The sequence below is a fragment of the Budorcas taxicolor genome, chromosome 22, assembly GCF_023091745.1.
Source record: "Budorcas taxicolor isolate Tak-1 chromosome 22, Takin1.1, whole genome shotgun sequence".
NCBI classification, from domain to species: Eukaryota; Metazoa; Chordata; class Mammalia; order Artiodactyla; family Bovidae; genus Budorcas; species Budorcas taxicolor.
Window position 1 is genome coordinate 61095054 of NC_068931.1, and position 19700 is coordinate 61114753.

The following is a 19700-nucleotide window of genomic DNA, read 5'->3' on the forward strand; positions in this document are numbered from 1 at the left end:
ATCTTTTCTTTTTATACAGAAAAATACAAAGAATAATCCAAGAACAATTCATGGTCTCCACTCCCAGAAACGTTGTTGTTGAAAATAAATTTTCAGACAGTACAGAAAAGAATAACATGAAAATCAAAGCCTTCCCTGGCCCTAGTCATTCTCTCCAAAGACATCTGCAGTTAATGGTTTTTAATGAATACTTAGAGAAAATAAAAATTCATGCATATGCAAGCTTACAAAGTTATATCTTTTAAATTTTTCTTACTCAGAATGAATTACACTGTACAGTGATCTATATATCCCTTGTCTGGGAATCTATGCATTTTAAATTTTCACATATTGTTGAAACCTCTGTATCTTGCTTCTCTTGACATGTCCATTTTTTTTTTTTTGACAGTTTAAATCTCCCCCAACCAAGACAGCACAGATTGCTCTCCCATCAGCTGTGCATCAGAGTTCTTAATTTCCCATACTTCCACCAGGAACTGGGCATAAACTTTTTTTCTAGTGTTTTCCTATCTTTTCAGAGAAAAGTATCTTATTGTGATAAATTGTGTAGGTAGATATCCATGAGTGAGTCTGAGCACCCTATTACTTATTGTTCCAAGAGCGAGCTGAACATCACATGCTCTCAAAGAAGGAAGAAACTGTTCCACACTGCTCCTAGCGCTCGAATGCGAAGCAGCGTTAGCAACGGACTTAATGTTTCCTGCATGAATCTCCGCGTGCCTCATTTCCCCTCAGTAACTGGTAGCAGTAGAACCTCAGTGTAGTCATAGCTCAGCTGGCGTGAAGCCTCCTAACTTGTCCCGTGGGTTTCCTTAGCATATGGAAACTGCCACAGTTGACCACAGCCTCGATCGCTGCAAAGCAGATACCCAGCTGAGGTTTACTGATCTCTGTCCTGTTGCCTGTGTAGACATCACCCCAAAAGCCCTTTTAATTCACTTTTAGAGAAACCTTGGGAAGCAGTATGTAACCTAAACGATAAATAAACAAGGCTGTACCAAAAAGTATATTCACCACCCTAAATGTGACCAAACGTTTCTATAATTACATACATTTTTGTTTTTAAAAATCAAAACAAAAACTAGATGATTTAAAAACGTCTTTCAGACCTTGCTCTGCATCCCAGATCACACTGACTGGAGATTTACAGAAGTGGTCATTTCCTTTTATTGTAACTGTTAAATGTAAAAGTGACCTAAACAAGTTTAGGTTTAAAGAATTTTATGAGTTGATCAAGTTACAATAATGGTACAAAAAAGGGAAGGAAGGGCAAGAATATGAAAACAATGACACTTTATTCTAACTTCAGACATTAATTAGGCTGAATCCATGGGGGAAAAGTTGTATGAAATTTAAGATGCAATAGTAGTTGACATTATATTTAATAGTAGCATCTGAAAATAGCCGTGCAGTTTTGTAAGCACTTTTAAAGTTTACTCTCGTATTTTATCATTCTGTTTTTTTTCCCCCTCAATTCTTCAAAAAAATAGCAACACCAGGATTTTAGTTTCCATGCTCCTACCCCAGGCAAATGTTTTGATTACCAGAGTGATTTTTGTAATCCCTCCTGTCTGTCAGTGCTTTTCTGGGTTCCATAGGTAGTGATAGGAAGAGTAGTCCTTTTACACAGAAGAGTCTGTTTATGGCAGAGTGGTGACTGTTGGTTTGCCGAAAGTGGAGGTTTCAGGGGTTGGCACTTCCATAGCAAAAACACAAAAGTGTGCTGGGAGACAATCATTTGTAAGTTCAGGGCAAATGTTCTCTTTAGAGAGGAGAATTGGGGGCGGGGGGGGGGGGGCTTCTGTAACGTTGTCTGTGTTTCAGAAATGACTTGAAGCAAATATAGCAACGTGTTAATATATATTTAATCTGGATTGTGACTACATGGATATCTGTCATTTTTTTCTATTCTTTTCTGCTACTAGTATAAAAAAAAAGTAAAACATGTTCTTGTTCATTTCAGAAAGAGATCCGTAGCTCCTTGGTTCTTTCAATGTTGCAACAAATGTTAATGGAAGATAAGGCAGATTTGGTAAGAGAAGCTGTGATCAAAAGCCTTGGTATCATTATGGGATACATTGATGACCCAGACAAATATCAGCAGGTATGCTTTTTCAGAATAAATCCCATCTATTCCATTATAAAATTCCGAATGGTGTAATATCCCAAATCTCTGATTCAGATACCACATAATCCATAGTAGGGATGGCAAATGTGTCAACCTGAACAAGGTAAAGTTGGCTGCCTGGTTTCAATTCTGCAATTTCAAGGAGGAAATGCTTTGATTCATTTATAGTATCTGCCACAGCTTTGTGGCAGGAAATTGGCAGTGTTTTCTCTCTGGTTTCCCCATCAGTGGATACATGACATTTTTCTTTAAAGAACTTGGGGAAGGTAGGCTTATGAATGGCTTCTTTCTCGCTTAAAATGTCTTCTAAATGTACTGGAATGTATGTTACATTCTGTTGTGTTTCCGAGGCTTCTGTTTTGCTTTAAATCTGCGTTATGTCTGTCTGTTTCCTTGTGGCAGGGTTTTGAACTGTTGCTGTCAGCCTTGGGTGATCCCTCAGAAAGAGTCGTTAGTGCCACACATCAAGTATTTTTACCAGCCTATGCTGCCTGGACTACAGAACTTGGAAATTTACAGTCTCACCTTATACCCACATTGCTGAACAAGATTGAAAAACTTCTCAGGGTAAATGCTTCCTTTATTTATACAACAGAAATTATACAAGTGTGGTTTAAGGCATCTTGAAAGAATGTTGGGGAAACAAAGATAGAAAGTACCACTTCGCTGAACATTCTAATTAATTACCCTTTAAAGATTCTGTTGGTCTGGAGCCAAGAGAGATTTGAGGAAGTTTTGCTTGACTGAAGCTAAGGAGAAAGGGCACGATCTGACTTTGTTAGCTAAAATAGCACCTTTGTGGCGCCTACTCTGACACTGTTCCCAATGCTGCCTCTTCCTAACCTCTTCTGAATATTTAAATACTTTAGATAAAGTGTCAGCTTCAGTCCCCAGAACTGCAGAGATGACTTAAAATATGAGTCTTCAAAGCTTTCTTATTTACACAATGTCAAAATGTTTTAACTTTATTTCGCTGCATTCATTCATGCCCTCACTCTTTAAAATGAATCTTCTTTTCTTTAAAATGAATTTTCCATTCTTCCTAAGAACAGAAGAAAAGTTGATACAATGAAACTAATTTTTGTACTAAAAGTCTCAGTGTCTATGAGAAAAACTAACATTTCTTTCATGTGTATTATGTACACATTATGTACCATATTTTATAAATAAAATCTATTATTTCATCCTTAGAACTCTTTGAATTATATTTTGGTTTTTTGGTGTGGAAACTGTTTAACTTACCACAGCTGTCAAATGACAGGACCAGGATCAGATATCAGCCTCTGAAACTACACTGTTGCCCTTTCTACCCCCAAATTTTAAGAATCTTTATAAGACTCTTAACATAAAGTATTTTAACATATATATATACTACTCTGTGTATAGTCTTACATGTATATATGTGTATTTATTTAATTTAAAAATTGGACTTTTTTTTCCTGTAAATTTCAAAATGCATGTTGAAGACTATAAATAGACAGCTAGACTGGAGTACCTCTTTTCATGAAACCTAGGGGATTTTTCTCAAGTATTTTATTTTTCTTTAATATTTGCATCCCTTCTATCTGAGAATTATCCATCGTTTTCTTTGTTCCATTCCGTAACACGGCTAATTCCACGTTGCCACTAAACACAGCTGCAATATTCAGCACAGGTACTGTTCCATAAAGAAGTTAACTAGTTTAGAGCCTGATAGTGAAAAAAAACCTGACATATCTGGTGTTTCTGACACAGTTGTCACTTGTAATATAACGGCGTCCCAAGCGGACTTGAGCAGCCTTTAGTGCTTCTGTCTCTGGTGACTCTGCTCTTCACTGTGATGCTGGGCTTCTGTGACCACAGTGATCTTTCACTCTTGTTGGCTGTTTCTGTTATCTCTTTCTTTTGTTCCCTTTTGAAATTTCTTCTGCATTTTACCTATACCTTGAATTATTTTAAAGTTCATTAAATACTGGCAAATGCAGTTGTCATCAAGTCTATGAAAGGAGTTTGGAAGTAGAGAGAAAATAATAAGTGCTACTGCTGGTTTAACAGTTGAGCATTTAAAATGATTCCTTTGATCACTTTAATATCTTTCACCTGATGTCTAAAATTTCAAAAGTTAAGACCCTCTTAAAGGAAAAAAGCTCTGAAAGAAGTTCTATACAAATGAAATGACTTACGTTCACCCTGAAGTTTTCCATACAGAAGATTCTATTACATCCACAGTGCCTTGTGAAAGTTAGAATGTTCGCTAACCAGTAGTGTCTGACTCTCTGCGACCCCATGGACTGCAGCCAACCAGGCTCCTTTGTCCATGGAATTCTCCAGGCAAGAATACTGGAGTGGGTTGCCTTTTCCTCCTCCAGGGGATCTTCCTGATCCAGGGATCGAAACAGGATCTCCTTCATTGCAGGCGGATTCTTTCCCTTCTCAGCAACCAGGGAAGCCCCCACAGTGCCTATATTTTCACATACTCAGAGCAGTTCAGAAAAGATTCTTGGTCATCTGCATTAGGTTTACTGTGAGGCTAACATACATGTCCTTCAGTGTTTCATTGTTTGTCACTGAAAGGAAGAGCATCATAAATGCATACTTTCAGGAGACTAAATTAGCTTCCACCTGCTTATGTTTCAGGAAGGCGAGCACGGGCTGGATGAGCATAAGCTCCACATGTATCTGTCTGCCTTGCAGTCCTTGATCCCATCTCTCTTCGCATTAGTGCTACAGAACGCACCCTTCTCCAGCAAAGCCAAGCTTCATGGTGACGTGCCACAGATAGAAGGTATTGAACTTAAATTATGGAAGGAAGATGTAGAACATTAACAGCTTAGCTTCGCACAGAATTGTTACTGATTAAAATTGTAAAGGTCACTTTGTTTTAGTTGCTAAATCATGTCCAGCTCTTTGTAACCCCAAGGACTGTAGCCCATCAGGCTCTTCTGTCCCTGGGATTTCCTGGGCAAGATTACTGGAGTGGGTTGCCATTTCCTTCTCCAAAAGTCACTTTATGACGTCATAATTACTAAAACGTACTATACGTGTGGAACCGCATGGTCAGAGATCGTATGATACCTAAGGTGAACTACATGGCGTCGTCATTTATGGATGAGCCTCATGGTGTTATTTTACAGTATTTATTCTTTCTCTCCATTCTTAATCCAGAGCCTTTTTATAACCTTCCTTTTTTCAGTGTGGTAAGTCAGAAGTGTTTTCTTTCATAACAGAGCTGAATTAATAGTTACTAGGGCCAGTTTGTGAAGCTTTTCATTTTCATTTTCTTTGTATTTTTTTTCTTCCTCAGCTATTTTGTCTTATTTTCAGTAGGGGAAAGAAAGTGTAATTACTATTTCCTGCTATATGAAATTGATAGCAAAAGCCATTCTTCTCTAAGCTCAAAGTCCCGCTAACCAGTAAGTGACCTTTGATCCACGGCATGTGGTAGCCCCACAGCACCCAACCCCCAGGATAAATGGCTATAGACAAGCTGTTAGTATGTATGAGATTTTCAGATTTGTGAAATTACCCATATCTCTTATGGGCTTGTAATAAACAGGAGTATAAAATCAAGTGTTTTTAGTGTTACAATTTCCGTATAAAGTAAACTGGGCCACCTGTAGTCTCTGGGATATGAAACAGTATGTCCAAATCTGTTTGATTCCTAGGTTGAGATAATGACAATTCATGCAGAAATCTCAGAGAGTATTATGGGGTACCATTTTAGCTAAATTCATTTACTTGTTTGTGTATTACGATAGCAAATAGAGACTTGAACTAACAAGGGACAACCCTTATCTGTACTTAAGATATTGTTAAATACGTTAGGAAGCATAGGGAAGACAATACCATCTTAATTTTGTCTTTCGGCATTTTAAAAGTTATTTCATGTTTTCTTAAGCTTACTGATTATCATTAAGCCGTTCATGTGCTTTGAGAAAACGCTGCACCCTTCACTGTGTCTTTTCAGGGTGTTAACCTCTACGCAGAAGCTGTTGGGCCACTAGGAATTTCTCTTCAACAGTAAAGAAACTGTTGGTAGCATTCTTTACTTAAGAGCCAGCTAAGAGCTGGAATCTAATTGTGATCTGTAGGATCATAGATTTTATTGATATGTTCAAATTTGAAAATATACTAATGTATATTCGTTATTTATTTACACAATTTTGAAAGTGATTTTTTCAGTTTTCCCCTAAAACTTTTAAAGTTTGTATTTGAGACCCTGGTTATAATATTTATAATAATTTTTTATTATTATTACATATAGCTTTATCTTACTGGCCACTGCTTTTAACACTTTATATTAACTTAATGTTTATCAAATTATGGAAGACTTTTCTAAATAAAGCGTTTACTATTGGAGATTAAATACTTAAGAGTCCTGTTCAGCTCAAGCTCTAATGTACTTTAGGTTATTCTCTGATATTAAACAACTTTTTCCTGCTGTCAACCTATTAGTTTTTTACTCCATGAAGGAAATATCTTATTATAATTATTATTTATTGACATAAACAGTCTGGTGGATTTACAGCTATCTTTTTTTTTAAACCAAATTCAAATCCATATTTTAACTGAGATCTTGTTCTGGAGCAAATTTTAAATTGAAATAAATAAAGTTTTGCTTTTTACTGGCAAACTCTTTCATTTCAGTTTTTGCTTACTAGATATTTAGTCTCATAAAATCTTAATTTTTGAGATTTGTTAAATTTGTTCACACGCAAGAGAAATTTACAGTCGACCCTTAAACAACAGGAGTTTGAGGTGTACCACCCGCTTATATATGTGTAGTTTTCCGTAGTTAATATTGTAGTACTGCCTGGTCCATGGTTGGTTGAATTTGTGGGTGTGAAGGAATCTCTGACACAAAGGGCTGACGATAAGTTAGACAGTTTAACCCCTGATTGTGCAGGGATCAGCTACATTTCATTTTTTTTCTAAAAGTAATTTAATGTATTTTAGTTTTATATTTAAAGTCTATAATATGCTAAATAGATACTAGGAGGCAGAACCTTAGTTTTCTTCTGATAAGATAGTTAACTTTCCAAACTGCCATTTTGTACATGATTTATTCCGTTGCTCTTTTCTACAGTGACTAGGTTCCCTCGGCCTATGTCCCCTCTTCAAGACGTGTCCACTATTATTGGAAGCCGTGAGCAACTGGCGGTGCTCCTGCAGCTCTATGACTACCAGCTGGAGCACGCGGGCACAACCGGCTGGGAGAGCTTGCTGTGGGTTGTCAATCAGCTGTAAGTTACCACTCCCGTGTTCATTTGGTACATCTCAGCTACTTGAATGGAAGATAGCTCACTATATTTAGCCTGGGAACTGAGGGACAAAATATAGTAAAATATTTTTTTTTAAATAACAAAACATAACGGCGTCATCTGTGGTAACTTTCTTTGGGAGAGAAGAGTTACACCTGTAGATATGTAGCTGCTTATCTGTGAAAACGGTGCGTGTGTGTTATTGCAGAAAGACCTGCCTGCTACCTTATTACCTGAAAGTGGTGGTGGACTGTAAGCTGCAGCCACACTTCTCATTTTTGAGGCTGAAATGCATGGAGCCACGCTAGCCAGGCTTCTGTAGGGAGTGTCGCCTCCACTGACTGGAGTCTTATTAACACCACCCTTAGAACTCTGCCATTAAGTCTCCATATATTTCATGACAACCTGTTAACATTTGAGAAGTTTACAGAATATAAAGTTAAGACTTTTTCAAAGGGTCCCAAACAACTCCTTCACATTCTGGTTTTGCTGGCTGTGAAAAGCAGAAGCGCTTGTTCGATTTGGATGGGCTCAGAAATTGGCGAGAAACAGCCATTTACTTGTGTTCCCTGCCTGTTTTCCTTTCTTTCTTATTCAGGTTGCCACAGCTTATAGAAATAGTTGGCAAAATTAACGTTACTTCAACTGCCTGTGTCCATGAATTCTCCAGATTTTTCTGGCGCCTTTGCCGGACATTTGGCAAAATTTTTACAAACACTAAGGTAAAAACTTGTATTTCATATTTTCTTATATGCAAGACATATAAAAATGTAATGTGTTAACTAATGCTATGGCAGAGTAAGTAAAAGCAGGAGCCCTTCCTTTATTCTAATTATCTTTTAATATCTTAGAAAACAATGATAAAAAAGAAAATTCTGGTCTGTAATATTCTTACCTTTATTGATTTTCCAAAAAATGACTGAGCCAAAATTTAGTCTGTATCCACATTTAAATATAAGGTCTACTCACTGTGGATGTCTCAGAGCTTTCCAGCATAGAAAGTATCAGCTGGGGGACTCCACTGCAATTCTTTGAATTTGCTTCTTATACTGAATCGACCACAGATTCAGGAAGCCGCCATTTCCTCTCTATGCTTTGGTCAACACTTCAGGCGATTATGGGCTCCCCTGATAGCTCAGCTGGTAAAGAATCCACCTGCAATGCAGGAGACCCCGGTTCAATTCCTGGGTCAGGAAGATCTGCTGGAGAAGGGATGGGCTACCCACTCCAGTATTCTCGGGCTTCGCCTGTGGCTCAGCTGGCAAAGAATCCGCCTGCAATGCAGCAGATATGGGTTCGATCCCTGGATTGGGAAGATCTCCTGGAGAAAGGGAAGGCTACCCACTCCAGTATTCTGGCCTGGAGAATTCCATGGACTGTATAGTCTACGAGGTCGCAAAGAGTCGGACACGGCTGAGCGACTTTCACTTTCACTCAGGTGATTATAGAAACAAAGCAGCTTATGTAGAATGCTTGCTACGAGGCAGGAGCTCTTGAAACAGAATGGACTCGGGAGATTATCGCTACATATCTCAATCACTGTCACATTTGCCTAACCAGGTTATTCTGTTGTTTAAATATTAAAATTGTAAAGTCCTTAGGTCCTACTTTCTTCTTTAATCCTGTTAATCCATTTGTGTTCATAACAGATTGTTGAGCCAGTTCTTTAGAGCATTAACAAAACCTTATAAAGATGTAGTTGCTATACGTTGAGACATTTAAAAGGTAAAAATTTTGTGGTACCTCTTTACTAAGCCTCTAGTTTTTGAAACATTTGGAGCATAACAGTTTGGTATAGTGGACTGACAAACTTCAGAAAGTGGGTTATGACTCTGTGTGTCCTCGAGTAAATCATTTAACGGATCTGTACTTAATCTTTTCATGTGTGGTATGAAATCTAATCCTGTACATCTGGTGCTGAAGGTTAATCTTTTCATGGTAGGAGGGCAAAAACCAGAGCTTAATGTTACTGTAGGAGAAAACAAATCATTCATTAACATCTAATTATTAAGTATAATTGGATTTTACTGGGAATCACTATTGGCAAAAACTGTTTGACATCTCCAGAAGAAGTAACTGTCATTAATTTTACTTTTTCTTACAGAAGCAATTACGAATTCACTTTAACACTTAAGTGGTTGACTTCAGAGGCCTGAAATCTGTGATGTTAAAAATAAAAATTGAAACAAGCATTTCCTCTAACTTAAAACTTTAATGTTAAATTCTGTCTTTCATGTTTAAAATTAAATTTTAAAAAAGTTAAAGACTAATCTAAGCCAGTGGATATAACATAATGAGTATGTTACTTACTGAATATCCTAAATGAATGGAATTTCATTTTCATTCCTTTTATACACAACATTTTTTTTTCAACAATTTTAATCATATAATATCTGCCTAAATACCCTTTCTATCATCAAGTTCAGTTTTGGGAGGTAGTAATTTCAAACACTTAGAGTCACTTTGGAAATTATTTTAATTTAGTGACGGAATCTAAAGGCCCTTCAGAAAACTTGCTGACCTAGATTGATTTTTTAAATATTTTATCTCTAAAAAGGTGTTGTTTTCAGAAACTTGACACTTCTCTTTTCCTATGGCTTTAAGAACTGTTGGGTTTTGACTACTTGAATCTCTAAAAATAAGCAGGAGTAGCAATGGTAGGAAGCATTCTATTTAACCACTGATTGGCCTGTTGAACCTGAGACTTTCTGGATCTTTTCTTCGGGTTGCTTAGGTAAAACCTCAGTTCCAGGAGATTTTAAGGCTGTCTGAAGAAAATATTGGTAAGTCTGTGCATTATAATTTATAAAAACAGTTAAATCTCTTTACTCCAGAAAAATACTTCATTCATTATATGCAAATTTTATAAAGAAACTAACAAGTGCAGCTGAAAAGGGAAATCCATACTGTGGAGCTCTTGGGTTCACAGCACTGCTGCGCCTAATACCCTTTCCATGGAGCAGTAATAAGGTTACTCTCCATCAGTGTTATCGTAAATAGCTGCCTTCGCTGTAATCAGATTGACCTGAGCCTGACCTTCTCAGACTGTGTACTTACTGTACCCTTGGAGGTTTGAAATTGTGCAACTGAAATACTAAAAAGGAAAAAATACAGCGTGTGTAAGTCATAATTACTTAGAACTTTTAAAAATTAAAACAAGTATAACTGAATAGAATGTAAGATATACATTTTTTTTTAATGAAACATGAGATTTTTATGCAGCTACTGGTTTTAATGGGCAGCTCCAGCCCCTCTGTTCGTAGTTTTTACTTACCTGTCTTAAGAAGTCTGGTTATAGCACCAAGAACTCCTTTATGTTTGGATCTTATGTCCCTGTGTATTTTTCTAATTTCTAGGAATGAATTGTAAAAAAATATTAAGGACAAAAACGTGTAGTCCCTGTGATCTGTATCTTACCTTGGCTGTTTTGGATGTATAGGGAATTCTTAACGCAGTCTTGCCTTAGTGATTTGATTTGAGTCATCTGGACTCCATTTTTGTCTGTCATCAGAGGTAATTAGAGAGTGAATAAATGATTCCTTTTAAGTTTGAAAATGTCAGTGAGGTTTTTTTTTTTTTTGACAAATGCTTCCTAAAGTTTATATTTAATAGGTTTCTAATGGTTTAATTACTTAGAATTAAAAATTGGTATTATCTGTTTAGTTAATTATTCATTCTGATGATGATAGCTTTCAGAATTGTTAGTTAGGAGGTGATTATATACAGTCTATATGTATGAATTCAACTTAAGCTTATGTTTGTAGCCTCAAATTTATTTCTCAACTACCATAGTCACACTCAGCCAACATCAGTACTCCCCAAAAGATAAAATTATTCTTGCCAAGAGAATAAAAAACCTCAAATACTAATTGATATGAAAATAGATTCATTTTGGGTGAAAATACTTTCAAGACAGTTAAATACATGCTTTCAACTGAATTCTGTATGTACTACTTTCTGAAAAGAATTTAAAACCATATAAGAATAGAAAAAAATAATTTTTAAAAGTTTGAGTACATAAAAGCAAATGTGAAGCGCTTCAAATAATGCCTGACGTCAGTAAGTGAGAGCTTTTGGTGCTATAAATAGCAACTGCCATATCATCTCTGGACTGTAAAAAAAAAATCGTCTACACATGCTGCATAAGAACATCTGATGTGTTAAAGTCGTCACAGGAACACTCAGCTGTGACTGGATACTTTCCCGTCTCCCCAAGCTGTATTTAGCCTCCCTACTCCATGAAAATAGTCAGGGTTCTGTCTGGCTTCTGAAAAACCCCTGTACAGGGGACAGGAAGAGCTCTGGAACTAGGCGAGTACTAGAAACTGGGTAGTGTCTCCTGTCTAGAAGCAGGTTAAATACATATCTAGGTGTCTCCTTTCAGCTGAGTGCCTTTATGTTTTATTGAATACTGCAAATTAAAAGCCTGAAAATTTATAGAACATGCTTATATGGCCACTTGGGAAAGTGTCAAAGAAAGCTCTGATTGATGACTATGCAAATAACAGCGTAGCATCTCAGGTTAGTCATTAAAGTTTTTCCCATCTATCAAAATTGTGTATGCTAATGGCTCTGGAAAGTATTAAGTTACATTTTCACAACCACCAGTGGATATGTATGTTTTGATCAAAGTATTTTTAAAGTAATGATAACATTTATTTGTAAGCCTTGTAACCAATTTTAATTTAAAATATAATTTGTACTGTGACCTTTTGCTTTACATTTAAAGTGTACTCAGATATTTAAAATTATTTTTGTGATTTTTAGATTCCTCAGCAGGAAATGGGGTCCTCACTAAAGCTACTGTCCCCATTTATGCAACAGGAGTCCTTACGTGTTATATTCAGGTAAGAGAAAAATTCTTTGGCTGGAAAAGGTAAAAGCACTTCCAGTTTAGAAAGATAGCTAATGTTATATCTTTTAATGTGTTTATAAGTGAAAATAATACCCATAAGTGAGAAACAAATTTATTTATTCTTCTTATTCAATAAATAATATATAGTAGAAAGCATATTTTAATAATAGTCTCTTGAGGACTATCTCTGTTAAATAAAATTAGAGATTGTGCGCTTCTTGATATTTTGTTTAAAAGTGTTAGATTGTACTTACATACCAATTTCTTTGTGTTTCATGATAATTTTTTCATTAATAAACAAAGCACATCTGTTAGGTGAAGCAAACTGCAGACTGCCGTGACACACTGTTTCGTCATTTTTAGCAAAGTATTCTGTAATCCCGAAACAGAAGGGTTGCTCGTGGTCTTTGCTCTGCTGGGCGTCTCTTCCGCTGTTCTTGCTGATAGTCGCTGTGTGGCTGCGTTCACCTGGTTGGTTGGTGGGGATCCTGGCAGGATGACTGAGCTTTAGTCCCCGTGGAGTCTTAGGGCCTCTCTCTGTCCACAGGTCCTGTGCAGCGGCAGAGCCAGACTCATTCTGTGCTAGCTTAGGGCTCCCAAAATTGTAAGAAACGGAATCTGCTAGGCTGCAGCCTAGGCTTTGGAATCAGCACATCGCCACTACTGTATTCTGTTGGTTAAAGCAAGTCACAGGTCCAACCCAGACTCAAAAAAGAGGAAACTCAGTGAGAGCTTGACCCAGGAGGTGGGTTCATTGGTGGTCACCAGTACAGCAGACCACCTCCCTCTACTTAGCATTGTTTTAAATAAACATGTTGTGTATTAATATCAGTAATTTTTAAGTGTGAGGCAGTCCCACCTGTGAGTTGAAAATATGGACTCAAGATAAAGCATTTGTAGAAATTATGACACAATAATTCCTATGTAGTATTTCTGACCACTCCCCCCAATTAATCTGAATGTAATCATAGGAAAACAATAAAATAAATCCAAATTAACTTTTAAAAAGGAATTAGAATGGGAAAACCAAAGAGGAAGATCTTTTTTTCCCCAAATTTTCCATAATAATTCCTAACTTTTTTTGCATTTAAATTCAAAGTATGTGGGCTAGCCATTCATATTTATTGCACTCTTCTTCCAAAACAGACTTGAACCATCTTATAATATTAAACTGTGGTTCTCCAATATCATAAGATATCTTGCAGTAGAAGCTCCAGCTCAGTTAGAGTAGTACGGTATTCTCTTAACTTTTCTACCCTAGTTTCTCAGCCTGCCTCATAATACAAATGCACACAGGATCTGTGTTTAAATATTTTAAGTCATGTAACCTTAACAGATTGCATCCATTGTTGTCCTTAATTTGTGAAGATTGAGTCCTAGCACGTTATCAGGCACAACAGCACGAGTACCCTTTCCTCTCTAATTCTAGAAGCTCTTCCAGCAGAATAACAAACGTAATGTCAGTATTTTCCTCTCTCATTTTTAAGCTTGGGCAGTAAGTATGTTAAGTATGTTGATTTTGACCATAAATAGTATTTTAAGGCATAATAAATATGAAATACATATTTTAAGGTTTGATAAAGTATGAAATACAAGATTTGTTTCATAGTAGTCCCTCAGAATAGATTTATTGAATAAATCAACATAGACACATTTTTTGAGTCACTGGGTGAAATCCAAATATCTAAAGAGATAAGAGCTTTGCTACTATTTACAAAATGAGAATTGAGTGGCTATCATAGGTTGTCAGTGCTTAAGGAAGCACATGCCAGTGTTTTTCTTACTAAACAAAATTTTCTATTAAGATAAATTAACTGTCCTTGTTGCTTTGATAAACAAAGCCTATTTTGAATCAGGTACGTAAGCAGTATTACTTGTTTTGAAATTTCAAAGTTGAGAAATTGTGTTGTAGTAACTTTTCAAATCAAAGAATTCATGCTCATTTAGCAGTATATTTTGTAGCTGTTACTTCACAGTTAAGTTTTTTCAGATTTACAGTTTATTTTCCAATTTTATGGATCCTCTGGTACCGTAAGCAACTAAAAATGAGTGAGATCTCTGTTCCACCTTAGCTCTGACGGTGGCTTGTCAGCGTTTCCGTTCTCCACTGAGCAGAGCAGCGTGTTAGAAAGCTGCTGTGTCCGTCCTCCATTCCTGCGGAGCGTCACTACTGTCAGTCCTTTGTGCCTGCCTCACTCTAAGTTAGCCTGGCCGTGTAGGAAAGGTTAGATGGCAGTCCGGTCTTCCTCGTGGGCCTAGTGACGTATGTGCCTTTTTAGTCACTCAGCTGTGTCCAGCTCTTTGTGACCGCGTGGACTGTAGCCCACCAAGGCTCCTCTGTCCATGGGACTCTCCAGGCAAGAATCCTGGAGTGGGCTGCCGTTTCCTTCACCAGGGGTCTTCCTGATCCAGGGATCGAACCTATGTCTCCTGCATTGGCAGGTGGATTCTTTACCACTGAGCCACCAGGAGGCATTGATACTGATATATATAGAAGCCATTTATTGTTGACATAATATAGCCCTAAAGATAAAATATTTGACTCGAATTTATTATATATTTATTTCCTGATAGAATGTCAGATTCTTTCCCTTATAGATTCTGGCTAATTTAACATACAGTTATCTTTTTTAACTTTTCTATTGACCAAACTTGCTTTTTCTAACAAATTTCTTAATAGTGTGCTATGTAAAAAAAGAAAGAAGAATATTTTCTGATTATTAAAATAATGGTTTGTTAAAGAAAGTTTAAAAATAAAGGTAATTTATTAATCAAAGGTGTGACTATTTTTTTTAAGGACACAGTGGTCTCAGCAAGTGTAATCTCTCAGATATCAGTTTCTTCTCTTAGGAGGATAACTGTTTTAGTGGCTTGTATTTAAGTATTTAGAGCCAAAGTTAATGGGAAGTAAAACTGTTAAAATGAATTTTAATAAAAAAGTATACCTTTTTATTTTCAAACCAGAACTATCTTATCAAACTCTGCAGTGATACAAGTAATCTGTATCTGAGTTGTCCATTGAGGTAACCATACATAGATGTTAAACATCTTGAATTGTAATTAGTGCAATTCAGGAACTGAATCTTTTATTTTACTTCTCTTTAGTTTGCGTATAAGTTACCACATGTGGTGAGTGACTACTGTATTGCACAGCTCAGGTCTAAATCAGTGAATCAGAATAGTACTTGTCCTCATACCATTGTGATTGTAGATATGCTTTATAAATATCTTTAATTAAAATGCTTACAAATTAGGATATTTTCCCCTTATTTGATAAAATTTTCTAATTGTAGATATGAAATGATGGTTTTTAAGTTCTACTTGATTGCTTGGAAATTCATTATCAGTCTTTTTCCTCCATAGGAAGAAGACCGAAAGCTGTTGATTGGATTCTTAGAGGATGTAATGACCTTGCTTTCATTATCTCATGCTCCTCTTGATAGCCTGAAAGCTGCTTTTGTGGAACTGGGGTAAAAATAATAGCTGATAGTTTTTAAAAGCTATAGCAAGTCTTAAAATTGATTTTATAGACTACATAGTTTTAGTCTAAATAAAGATTACTATACATGCCAAACTTCTTGATTTCTTAAGATCTTCTTGTTCTTTTTTTGTATATTTTAATATTTTATAATCAATACATTGTAATAAAAGAATGAGGTAAAGGATATAGATATGTCTTCTTTGAAGCAGCTGGAGGCATAAAATCAAGTACAGATTTGAAGAAAATTCAGTGGCCCCAAACTGGGAAAGGAGTCCCACTGGGCTCCCTTTTCCATTCTGTTTGATTTGCGGGGTTTACCACACAGTTGCACTCATCTCACTGGCAAAGTAATGCTCAAAATTCTCCAAGCCGGGCTTCAACAGTATGTAAACCATGAACTTCCAGATGTTCAATCTGGATTTAGAAAAGGCAGAGGAACCAGAGATCAAATTGCCAACATCCACTGAATCATCAAAAAAGCAAGAAAGTTCCAGAAAAACATCTATTTCTGCTTTATTGGCTATGCCAAAGCCTTTGACTGTGTGGATCACAGCAAACTGTGGAAAATCCTGAAAGAGATGGGAATCCCAGACACCTGACCTTCCTCCTAAGAAATCTGTATGCAGGTCAGGAAGCAACAGTTAGAACTGGACATGGAACAACAGACTGGTTCCAAATAGGAAAAGGAGTACATCAAGGCTGTATATTGTCACCCTGCCTATTTAACTTATATGCAGAGTACACCATGAGAAACGCTGGGCTGGATGAAGCACAAGCTGGAATCAAGATTGCTGGGAGAAATATCAATAACCTCAGATATGCAGATGACACCACCCTTATGGCAGAAAGGGAAGAAGAACTAAAGAGCCTCTTGATGAAAGTGAAAGAGGAGAGTGAAAAAGTTGGCTTAAAACTCAGCATTCAGAAAAGTAAGATCATGGCATCTGGTCCCATCACTTCATGGCAAATAGATGGGGAAACAGTGGAAACAGTGACAGACTATTTGGGGGGGGCTCCAAAATCATGGCAGATGGTGACTGCAGCCATGAAATTAAAAGACACTTGCTCCTTGGAAGAAAAGTTATGACCGAGCTAGACAGCATATTAAAAAGCAGAGACATTACTTTGCCAACAAAGACCCGCCTAGTCAAAGCTATGGTTTTTCCAGTTGTCATGTATGAATGTGAGAGTTGGACCATAAAGAAAGCTGAGCGCTGAAGAACTGATGCTTTTGAACTGTGGTGTTGGAGAAGACTCTTGAGAGTCCCTTGGACTGCAAGGAGATCCAACCAGTCCATCCTAAAGGAAATCAGCCTTGAATATTCATTGGAAGGACTGATGTTGAGGCTGAAACTCCAATACTTTGGCCACCTGATGTGAAGAACTTACTCATTTGAAAAGACCCTGATGCTGGGAAAAGATTGAAGGCGAGAGGAGAAGGGGACAACAGAGGATAAGATGGTTGGACCGACTTAATAGACATGAGTTTTAGTAAACTCCAGGAGTCAGTGATGGACAGGGAGGCCTGGCGTGCTGCAGTCCATGGGGTTGCAAAGAGTCGGACACGACTTAGGGACCGAACTGAACTGAACTCATAATCACATCATCTAGCTGCTTAAGTAGTTTCTTCTCATTCTTTACTAAAAACAGGTTTATGTATTTATTAATAACACTGTCCCACATTTGGATAAGTGTCACACCCAACTTAACCCTTCCATATATGGTGGTTTGAGTTCTCCTTGATTTGGGTTATCCTCACTGATCCTATACCACCCATATGGCATATATAGGGCAATACTGTTTCTCCAGTGTTTATAGATGTCAGAAATTGAGACTCACAAAGGTTACAACTTACCCATCTCTTAGTCCAGTGTTTCTTCTCATAAGTAGTACATTTTATTTTACTCTATTTTTTTATAATTTTAACTTTTATGCTATTAAAGAGTTGAAATGTCTATTCTCTTTGCGCATGCTTAGAGAAACTTAGTTCCTGAGTGTGCTAAAAGTTTGTAGTTGTATAAAGTGACTTCCTTTTTTTAAAGAATCTTAGACATAGCCTATTAAACCATAGACAGTAATTCTATATGTTTTGCCAATATTTTTGTCACTGGTATTCCTCAGAAAGGTAGAGTTTTTCAGTACCCCAGTAAGACACTGTGGCGCTCACTTTTAGCACTGATTTTCTCCCTTGCAGTGCGAATCCAGCTTACCATGAGCTCCTGCTGACTGTTCTGTGGTATGGTGTTGTCCACACGTCAGCACTCGTGAGGTGTACTGCTGCTAGAATGTTTGAGGTATGTAAACAGAAGTTTCAGATCGTAATGATTTTCTTTGGGAGAGGGAGAGGGACTATTTTTTTGAAGGGAGGGAGCTTTTCACACTGTGTTACATTGACGTCCATTCTGTGGCATTGGGTAGTATCTAGTTGTGTCCTGTGGGATGGGGCAGAAATCTAGTTTTGGAATATTTCGGATTGTTTTTTAGCCTTATTGGTTCCTTGAATGTTATTATATTATCATTTCCTCTTCTCAAATTTCTTTTAAATCTTACTTATTTCCATCCTATGTAAATCTTCTTGGCTATACTTTTCTATTTAATGAGGCAAATGGCTATTAAAACAAAGTAAAATAGTAGAGGGTATTTATAAAGTTGTAAAATATAGTTGGATTCATGAGTAAAATATACTTTGATTCAATCATTGCAATTACAGAAATATTTATTGATTGCTCCTACTTTATTTCCTCGCATATCATATCTAGAATAACGGCATCTCTAGACTTTAAATGCCCAAGAGAGAAGACACTTCATATAATTTAACTAGATTTTCTTAAATTGCCACCTACCGAAGTTTAGTATGAAAATTGGAATACCTATCTTTTTTATTCTTCACAAAAGAAATTGTGTCAGCCTAGTTCATGTATATATGTTTTTAGAACTTGAATGTGAGCACTAAAGTTGGCTTTGAATGTTTTCCTGTTCTTGAGTCTTATCACAGAGCCGTCCTGCCTGGGTTCAGCGTCTGTCTCTGCCACTTATTGCCGGGTTCAGACTTCTCTGGCCTTGGTTTTCTCATCTATAAAGTGAAGATAATAATAAGTATCCATCTCAAAGGGTTTTTTGTTAATATTAAATGAGTTAATACTTGTAAAAGCCTTAAGACAGTGTCTGACACATAATTAGAAGAACTTAATAAATGTTAACTATTATTATGATTGTTGTTTTTTAAATCTATGCCATTACTTCACAAGATAATATAATAGTTTAAGAAAAGTATGTTTGGTCAGGCTAAAACTGTCCCTATTGTGTATGTCATTCTTAAGATCTCTTAAAGCATTTATTTTTTCATAAGAAGAAGGAGATAATTCATGTCTTCCTACATTTCAGAATTTTTAGATAATTTAAGGTAAATTGCAATCAAAGGGTTAGAGCACTGATAGATTTTAAAACATATACCATCTAAAACTTTTAAGTTTTTGTGGTATCTAAAGAAAATTCCATTCTTATCAGAAGATTGAAAATCTTCTGTCTATGTTATTCCACAGTTATACAAATTTGATCCAAAAAACCAATCACGTGTTCTTTGTCAAGACAAATGCCAAATTAAAAATTTAATTAGATGCCTAGCATAATAAGTTCCTTTCAGGTACAAATAGTTTTTGATTATTCAGTATGCTGAAAAGTTATTACCATAGAAGAAGAAAGTCTTTCTTCAGCCCCCTCTTTCCCCCAAAGGAAAAGAGCATCGTATTTCTGTAATATACTGTCTTCATAGAATTGTATTCTAAGACCATAAGAGCTATTTCTTTGTCTTAAAACATTTATTTCTAATGTGTCTATATATACTGATGAAGCATACCATATAAAGGAAAATAGTTTAAAGAAAATGAGGTCTCTTCCCTTTTTACTTGTTTTTGTATTTTTTCTGCCTTATTTCTTACATGTGACTTTTGTCTGGTTTTGGTTTCTATGTCTGCTGTCAGTCCTGGTTGGAAACTA

At 36.5% G+C, this 19700-nt stretch overlaps 1 protein-coding gene across 1 annotated transcript in view; it reads left to right on the forward strand.

Moving 5' to 3' along the window:
- RELCH (RAB11 binding and LisH domain, coiled-coil and HEAT repeat containing) overlaps positions 1-19700 on the forward strand; it is a 106534-nt gene that overhangs the window by 62164 nt on the left and 24670 nt on the right. The window contains exons 15-23 of the mRNA XM_052660270.1: positions 1964-2104; positions 2531-2695; positions 4745-4892; positions 7194-7350; positions 7967-8090; positions 10103-10151; positions 12136-12215; positions 15587-15693; positions 17899-17998. Coding sequence (XP_052516230.1) covers positions 1964-2104; positions 2531-2695; positions 4745-4892; positions 7194-7350; positions 7967-8090; positions 10103-10151; positions 12136-12215; positions 15587-15693; positions 17899-17998 — 1071 coding nt within the window. The remainder of the gene's footprint in view (positions 1-1963; positions 2105-2530; positions 2696-4744; positions 4893-7193; positions 7351-7966; positions 8091-10102; positions 10152-12135; positions 12216-15586; positions 15694-17898; positions 17999-19700) is intronic.